This window comes from Teleopsis dalmanni, chromosome 2 (assembly GCF_002237135.1).
Source record: "Teleopsis dalmanni isolate 2A chromosome 2, ASM223713v2, whole genome shotgun sequence".
Classification (NCBI taxonomy): Eukaryota; Metazoa; Arthropoda; class Insecta; order Diptera; family Diopsidae; genus Teleopsis; species Teleopsis dalmanni.
In genome coordinates this window covers 11,098,943-11,108,346 of record NC_051847.1, presented here as the reverse complement: position 1 = coordinate 11,108,346, position 9,404 = coordinate 11,098,943, and the positions used below count along the sequence as shown (strand labels likewise).

At 29.0% G+C, this 9,404-nt stretch overlaps 1 protein-coding gene across 1 annotated transcript; it reads left to right on the top strand.

Annotated features, from left to right (window-relative positions):
• The first annotated feature begins 955 nt into the window (after positions 1-955).
• On the top strand, positions 956-6,259 carry LOC119682937 (adenosine kinase-like). Its single transcript, XM_038096513.1, has 4 exons — positions 956-1,473; positions 1,556-1,711; positions 1,802-1,957; positions 5,011-6,259. Exons 1-4 carry the CDS (start codon positions 1,400-1,402, stop codon positions 5,717-5,719), a joined length of 1,095 nt encoding a protein of 364 aa, XP_037952441.1. The 5' UTR covers positions 956-1,399; the 3' UTR covers positions 5,720-6,259.
• Positions 6,260-9,404: the final 3,145 nt, after the last annotated feature.

Genomic DNA, 9,404 nt, shown 5'->3' with positions numbered 1-9,404 from the left:
ATATTAATACTTTTAATGACAGTAAAATTATGTGACTTAGAAAAAAAATGTTTGAAATTCTGTTAATTTTAGCATTTGTAATTTATTTTTAAATTAAATCTTTTTCTTGTAGGAAAACTTTTCGCAGGCACAATACAACTAAAATTTTTCATTCTAACAGTTTGAGTAGCGCAAGTAATCTACGCCAACTAATTCGTACAGTTTTATAAGCTCAAGTAATATAACGCATCTAAAACTGTCGTTATGATGAAAAGTTTATAAAACTAAGCTTTTGGAGACTTACTGACGTATATTGTTGATAGCGTGCATTAATGTAAACAAGCACATGTATTGACAAAGGGTTACCAATACTTTTAATCTTTTATTAACATAAATTCTCAAACTCTGTAGATGTGAATTTACATCAATAATATGGCTAATATAATGAAAGATATACCATTAAGCAAATATATATACAAATATATATATGTTTACATAATTGAAAATAAACAATAATATATATTGGAATAGTAAACATAAATTTTGTGCATATAATATAAAAATAAAAATGACACTACAAACATATATATAAATAATAAATGCAATTAATTATATATACATAGAGTAAAATAATTGCATAAATTTTTGAAATAGTATGAAGATATGATTATTTAATTATTATCACATTTTAAATATTGAAAATTTCATAACTAATTAAGCATTAATTGAACATACAGTTATAAAACTCAAATAGTTTTTTACTTGGCAGATTATAACATTTATCTTCCACAAGATTTTGATTGCTTGTACTGGTTTTGCATATAAGCAATTTAATAAAAACAAATTTCAATTATGTTTAATTTTTCATTTAAAAAACACATATAAACTATCAACAACTAGTTCAATATTAATCAAAAGAGTTCGTTTATAAAAATAATTTCCTACAATAATTTTATAAACAAATCAGTGCAAAATTATTCTGTTCTTTGTTCTACACGAAATCACAACAAAAGAATAAAAAGAATTGGCAACTCTGTCTACTACAAATATAGCGCTTCTTAACAAAGCTTGAGGTTGTCATGGTAACTGTCAACTAGACGAGGTTTTTAGTGTTTATTTTTTGCTCACGTAAAAAAAGAAGTTGGAAAGAAGGCGTAAGATGATTAAGCACACAATTTTCCCACTTCCTAAATTAAGTTAAAAAAGAGCAATAAAAAATTCACAAGCTTATAACAAATTACAGCGTAAATAAAATAACATAACACGAAATGAGTTTAGTACGACTTTTGCGGCCGTGTTGTGTAAATGTGCCAAAAGACCGGGAGACGTCCGTTAATTCTCTTTATCGATTTTAACAAATTAAATTTTTAGTAAAATTAATAATTTTTTTCAAAGTGCTATTTTTTGTATATTGAAAGCAATGGAATACTTACAGCAATTTTATGAGAAAATATTTGGCGATAGCAACGGCGATTCGGGTTGGGGTGCCGGCACGTGAGTTGCTAAATATAACACAAAATTATGATTTCGTAATTAACCTTTTTGTTTCTACTTTTATGGTTAATAATTTGTTTAGGCCGCGGAAAGTTGTGGCTTTTGGAAATGTTTTATTAGATCGCACAGTGCAAATCGCAGATTTAGATATTCTCGATCGTTTTCAACTATCAATGAACGCGAAAGGCGAACTGAGTGTGGAGACTTTGAATTCACTAACAGCTGAGATTTGCGAGAGGTTAGCGACATTTTAAATTTGTTTTGACACTTTTCGTTGGTTACATTTTTGAAATTCTTATTTAAAATTATTAAAATTAAATTATTTTAGTTCAAATTGTATTACAAATCCTGGAGGTTCTTCCTTAAACACAGTACGCATTTTGAAAAAATTGGGCACAGAAGCACTCTTTTTTGGTGCCGTTGGCGATGATAAATACGCAGAGGAGTTAAGGGACAGACTGCAAGATTATGAAATTGATGCCAGGTAAGTAAAAAGAATAATAAGTGGAAATGGGAATTCAAAAAAAAATAATATAAGGAATTAATTATATATGGAAACGTTGCTTATACAACATAGAACTATATAGAATTCACATATATATATGATATGAGTACTGTAGGCACTTTTATATTTGTTTATATTATATGTGTTTGTGCTATCTTTTAGCACTTAATACTTATATTTTTTTTTAAAAGAACTTCAGACATTAAAAATTCAATTTATTATTGTTTATCAATTTAATCCATATTTTTGTATTTTATGATTTACGATTGCATTCAAGGTCTTTTAAAGAAGTTCATATAAATGTGTTTAATCCTCACAAATGAAAGCACTTCATTGTATATGAATAGATTGATTAAATCCATAATTCTTAATTAAATTTATTCTTGAGTGACTTTAAATACTAGCATAGCATAAAAGCGTCGACATATTTTGTTTATAAATAAAGATTTATTAAATTTTGAATTAAAGTAGAACGAAGTGATTTGCAGATTTTGAGGTCAGTGAATTATAACCAAATTAAAATATAAGAGAATACGTAGTATTTACATATTCACAATGAATTGCGTAGAAGAGGTTGACATTATTAAATTTTATCTTAAGAAAATTTAAATGGCAGGAAATACATATTATATGAGTAACCACGGTAGAACTAATAGAAGATTTTAAGTTCAGTGAATTGCATTTAAAAAAAATTGAAATGATAATGAATATTCAGTATTCGAATATTTTGGAGATTTGATTTTATTATATTATTAAAATGGCAGGATTTACGTAGTAATCGATTATTACCTGTTTGACATTGAAAATCGAGTATTCACCCTAGAGTTTAAAGAAATTTTTGAAACCAGTAAATTTTACTTCAAGAGAATTTGAGAGGGAAGAGTATATGATATGCTAGTATTCGCGCAATTGATCTATCTATAATCAATTGGGGTTTTTCGCTCAAAAAAACTGCTAGCAGATTATTACATTTAAGTTTTTAGATAAAATATGAACTGATATTAGCCGAGAGTTATAGTAGTTCAAAATAGTTTGAAGATCAATTGAATTATATAGTAGAATAGGTGAGTACTACTTAAAGATTCTTGAGCTTTATTGAATAAGTATAATAATAATAAAAGAATAGATGAACAATAATATCTAATAGATATCGAACAATTTTTTCTTATTTTCGATTTCTTAGAAAAGCAAAGGTCGGTCATAATTTTTTAACTTTAATTAATCTTATCTCTTCTAATGCACGTAGTTTGCATTCGTATCTCAAGTTAAAAGAATTCTTTGTTAAATTTTAACTAAAGCAATTTTTGCTACTGCAAAATTTCTGAAATTTCCGACATTTTTTACTCATATTTCTTTTTTTTTTTAAGAAATGCATTTACTTTTGCCTCTATAGTCAAATACTGAATCTTTACTTTATTGCATTTTAATGATGTAATTTATAAGAGTTGTAAAATTTATATTTTTGTGTACTTAAGTAGTTAAACGCATGAATACATTTAAATCTGGAATTAATAATGTGTCAATATATATGCACATTCATTACACGGAATGCAATATTGAATTAGTAACCCAATGTGGTTTTACTTCCCAAATAGGGTTCCGTAACTAAAATAACCCTGATTATATCACATACTTTTACATATACTACAAATTATGATAGAAAGTTAGTAGTTTTTTAGTAAAATAATTTATGATATTGTTGTGCCCCACATTTTCCTGTAAAACAAACATGACAAAATTCAGATTTAATTTCTTGAAAGGCAATGAGAATTATTAGCACTCCAGATTGAGTGTCTCTGGCTTAGATCTCTACTTCTCTTTGGTAATGCAATTTAGTAGATGACATTTCATCCTACATAATGGCATTTATATGAATATTTGACAATATTCTAAAGTCCAGGCGCTGTGATTTGAGAAGGGATTTCTTAAATACTGTGCAAGTTCCACTATGTTTCAGTTGTAGAGATAACTTGCCTTAAAGTTGTGGCACTCACGAAATCTAATTCTTTTTGAATGTGTAGTTATGAGGAAGATTGTAAATACGTCTTATAATCCATTTATGATTCACTCAAAAAAGTCTTAAAAGTAAATTAATCACTAGGAGGCTTTAAAAATCGATATCAGTAGAAGCCATTAAAAGGTGTTTCATATGTACATTATTTAATTTACATGTTTCTGATACTGTTTACTAGATGTTATATAAAATATAGTATTACTTATAGTAATAGTAATATAGTATTACTTGTTTTTATATACAAACATATAAATAACAACATATTTTACATACATATGTGCATCACATTTAGTATAGTATCAAAATAACTTTATTGTTTATAACCAATATGGTAATTGTTTATTTTGTTGTTAATAAGAAAAGTCCCAATATTTGGATTAACTTTTTGCTTAGTCACTGCTCGCAATATCAGTCTTGCGTTTACCAAAAAAAAAAAAGAAAATGTAAATCCCCAGTTTGCATAAATACAAACTCCATACAATACGTATTTAGCATTGCAACCGAAGATGAAAATATCTGTTAAAAATTTATTTACCTATCTGCTACGAACTCAGTTCGATTTGCTAATAACACAATTAAAAATAAAATATCTGTGCATCATAAAAACCTGACTCAGTTTCCATAATCGATTCAGCTGGATCAGTTTTTCTCACGTACATTTGCATAAAGTAATTTTATTGCACCATAACAGGGAAAACTATTTTCATAGCGTAAAAATCTAAATAAAATCCAGTTACTAATAAATGTACGTAGGTATATCTAGAAAAACCCCACCGGTTTTCTCGTTCATTGCTTGAATTTGTTTGAAGTGCAAATATTTGATGACGTTGTGTGCTAGAAAAAACAAACTAAGCACACTTTAATTAGACAGTTCGTGCTAAGTCTCTGACAATAAACGCCTCTCAGCTTATGAAATAAACAACTCACTATTCTTAACCATTTCCATAACTACTTTCAAATGACAACAAATTATTTAAATTAATTCAAATTGAAAATAAAAATTTATTTATAATTTTAGAATTGAAACGATCACAGAAACACCCACAGGCCAATGCGTGTGTTTAGTATACGAAGATAAGACAGCGCTTTATGCGAACATAGGCGCTTCAGCAGGATTCTCCATAGATCTACTAAAGCGTGCTGAGAAGGATGAGAATAAAAAATTCCTACGCTCCATCGAACGCAAGCAAATTTTGTACATAGAAGGTTTCTTTATACCGAAGCGTGAGGATGTCTGCGAGTACATAGTCCGCAATTATATACGTGAAAGAAGACGTTTGGCCATTAATCTCAGCGCCCCTTATATTGTGCAGCGTAATTACGAGCAATTATTGTACTTAGCACGCAATGCATACTTTATATTCGGTAACGTAAAGGAATTCGAAGCATTTACGGAGAAGATGGGTTGTAGTAGTCTAGAGAAAATGGCTGAAGAACTTATACAGAGTGGTTTAGTTAAGATAATTGTGATTACCAAAGGAGATCAAGGTGTTCAAGTTATATCGAATTATATTGAAGAGCTTGGTGAACCTGGTCCAATTGTATTCAACAGCTACAATGCGCCACGTGTAGAGAATGTTCTTGATACAACTGGCGCTGGAGATGCTTTTGTTGCTGGCTTCTTACATGCCTGGCTTGAGAAACGTTCACTAAGTGAATGTATACGTGTGGCTACAGATGTCGCTGCGCAAGTCGTAACACAGATTGGGTGCAATTTACCTGAATAGTTCCTTAATAGAATTTCATTAGAGAACTTCTACCTCAAAGTAGTTTAAGTAGCGAGTGAGTGAATCACTTTGGTTGTTTAACCTTTAGCAATACATTTTGAATCTCAAATGATATTAACTTATTTATTTATTTATTTATTCTCACACTATTTCGCACAAAATATTTACTTAATTTAACTTTATCTCACTCATAATTATGTTGATAAGCTAATTATTCATAAGTACAAATGAAACATTGTATACGATTTATCTGCCATGTATCTTGAGTAATGAATGACACAGTTGCTATTTTTATTAAAATAAATTTTTTTTATAATTTTATTTATTTGTTATATTTTTAACTAAAAACCATATTTAAATTTTTTGTAAATTTCTAAAGCGTTATTTTTTATCTATTTATTTAACAGCTAAAGTTGCTATTGCTTTAATACCCGCCTGACATGTGGGTGAAATTATCTTGAATTGTAGGTTTTGTTTAAAAATAATTAAATAGAAAAATACACGTAATAATAGCAAATAATTATTAAATTTGTTTGTAACTATTTTGCCTGTTAGAAATGAAATAATATGTAATAATAATAATAAGATGCATTTGTAAAATTGAATTTCTATATATAATTATTTATTTTTTGTAAATTAACTTCAACTGTTAAAATGAATGATAATGGAAAATTAATGATTGAATTATATTAAAATATAAGTGATATTTTTATTATAAACTAAAGTGATAATTGTTATTTTCAATTTTATAACAAAGTAAATATTTTTAGCCATTGAGGTTATTCTAAAGCATACTACAGATACATTACTCCATAATCTTAGCAATAAAAGCCCCTGACAGCATATATCTCTGGTGATAAATCGAAAGTTATAATAGATTTAAAATTTAATAAATACAGAGTATTGAATCTAATTAATGAATTTTATATAGGATACTAAGTAGTTTGGTACCTTTATAAATTTAACCCATTTGTATGTAAAACAGTTCCGTTTTTAACAGAAATGTAATTAACATGTTTTGTAGTTATCAAAAACTTTACGTTATCGTAAACGTGGATGAATAGGTTATATTATAATGCCTTAAAACCATTATAAAAATTTTTTATGAATTTACTGTAAATATAGAAATCAATTGTACAAACCTAATATTATTTATGATATAGACACATTAAATATTTAAAATTTTTGAACAAATTAAGTTAAATTTATAATCAACGCAATGCCAGTTGGTGCTACTTCCTTTACAATAACAAAAAGATTACGCTTATAACAGAAGCACACGGTTTTCCTCGTTGCATTATCGATCTCTTGTCGTATCATGAATACATTGACTTCTACAGTAACATAGATAACATAAGTGATCTCGACTAAAGGGAAGGAAGCCGTCAAGTTTTTCGGCATTGTTCCAAGTTGACTTCAATCAAGATCCCATTCATCCTCAATAAACGCTTCTGTCTAAGCACTTTCACACTTCCTTCACTCAACCATATCCTTATCTATGTATACGTATTTGTAATTTTTTTTCAAGGCGTTTTTTTTCTATGGATCTCATCGGGAACAACGGCAAGAATAACTAGAGGCGAGGGATTTCTACCCTCCATGCCGAGTCAGCATCCATTTCAAGATTGCGGTTGTGTTATAGTAAACCTTGCAACAAGCTACTAACTTATATTTCCGAGGATGTGCAGCATCTTGTGCTGCAGTAAGTTTCCTTACTCGAGAGAGATTAGGATATAGCTACGTACTAAACAGTTACTTATCAATAATAAATACGAACATTCCCAATGTTTGCTTCAACTGCAGCTCTACTTCATATCACGCTTTTCGGCTTCTTTGTTGAAGTAACATAAAAAACAAAAAGAGTTAGGGTGTACTGTGCCGTCTCGTTGCAGAAATTGATCTGTTTCGTATTTTGCATCAAACGCAAAAGCTTTTCGTCTTACTACTGACGGGTATTCTTTTCAAGATTACGTTTGTCTAATAGCAATTTTTCCAACAAGCAAGAACTTTCCTTGCTTAATTGAGATAAGGATATGAACACATGTTAAACGGCTACTAGTCACATATAAATTCATCCACATATGTGAGCGACCCCACTTTAAGTCGCAATTTTTCTTTTACAAATGTACACACAAATTTAAATCCGATTGTTTTTGGCTCCGTCCCGTAAGAATCCTGCAGTCGTACCCAGGTTAAATTGAATATCACTATCTGTATCAATTTCCTTACTCCATATTACTTTCTCCATACCCATCCCCATTGTACAGCATCTTCTCACCCTTTTACGTCGGTTGTCAAGATCAGGTCGGCTTTAGGTCATAACACAAAGTTTCGATTTTTTGCGGACAATCTTGCTTAACTGTTTTCGAACTTCTTTTAAGCGCTTCTGTGTTCTTTAGAACTTATATATTTAACGACATCGTGCGATTAGTTCTTCCTCACAATTTTAGAATTTATTGTTCTTTCTTATTATTATTATTGATATTGGATATGGCACTTCGATCGTCAGGTCTTTGGTGACCCCTTCTGGGCTTAGAATATGTCTCAAAGTTCTGTTACTTCGATAAAGAGTAGCACAGAACCTACTTTACAGAGTTTAATTGCCTCTTCCGTAAGGGTATACATTCCTATTGTATCTCTTACAAAAGAGTAACAAAGCTACTAGTGGAATGTACATGCAAGTAAGTTTTTCTAAATATATGTATATCTTATTTATTCCATTTACTTTTTAACCGGAGAAAAAAAACTACGATAATTAAATCTAAAACAACAAATATTAAGATGAGTCAGTAGATGAATGTTTTGGGATGATAACTACACCCTTTATACATAATTTAAAAAGTTGAACACTCCCACATTTATTTAACACGAAGTGACTCTGACTCAATCATTCCATAGAATATGAATATATTGAATAAGTGAATCTGACTGAGCATATTTGAATAGATAACACTTATACAATGGAAACCGTGTTTTGAAGAATTGAAGATTAGATAAAATGACAATTTCAATTCTTGAAAATGTTTATGTTAAATTAACATTTAAAACTATTTAATTTTTATCTTTGTACAAATTACGGGGAAGCATCTGAGTTTTCATAGAAATTATAAAATCAGTAGTATGTATTGTATCTATAATATTGTTGGTGAGTTTAAAATAATATAGATTATGATAGACTCGTTAAATTCATAAATTTACGCAAAGGCAGCTGCCTTTTTGTTCTAGTCATTCATATGGTTTGTGTCTAGTGTGCTAGGCATTTCAATTTAACTGGGTTGTATTTTTATTAGCATATTATTTAATAGTCCTCGATAGGTTCAATAAATTATTTATTTTGCATAGAAGGAAATAATATAAATATCTTATTATCCTCAATTAGTTTTTTAGTCAATAAATTGCAAATAAACTATTTTCTTAAATATCCCAATGGTAAAAAAGAAACACCTCGAGATTTTTCTAAATGTTATTAAGCAGAACTCTATTTATTTAAGTCATATTGACTAATATGATCTGACTGAGATTCTATAAACTTAAGCCGTTATTACAACCCGTTTTTTTTATATCCTTACGATGTTACGCCTTGTAAGATTATGTATGGCTTATTAATTGATGTATATTGATACAATCTTGTTCTCAGATGCTTGAGAATTGGAGAATGAAATGAACTGTTATTAACTGTACCTGG

Coding starts and splice junctions, on each gene's coding strand:
- LOC119682937 (XM_038096513.1), top strand. CDS start 1,400: ATGGAATACTTACAGCAATTTTATGAGAAAATATTTGGCGATAGCAAC. Junction 1,712..1,801: donor ACAGCTGAGATTTGCGAGAG/GTTAGCGACATT, acceptor AAATTATTTTAG/TTCAAATTGTATTACAAATC. Junction 1,958..5,010: donor GATTATGAAATTGATGCCAG/GTAAGTAAAAAG, acceptor TTATAATTTTAG/AATTGAAACGATCACAGAAA.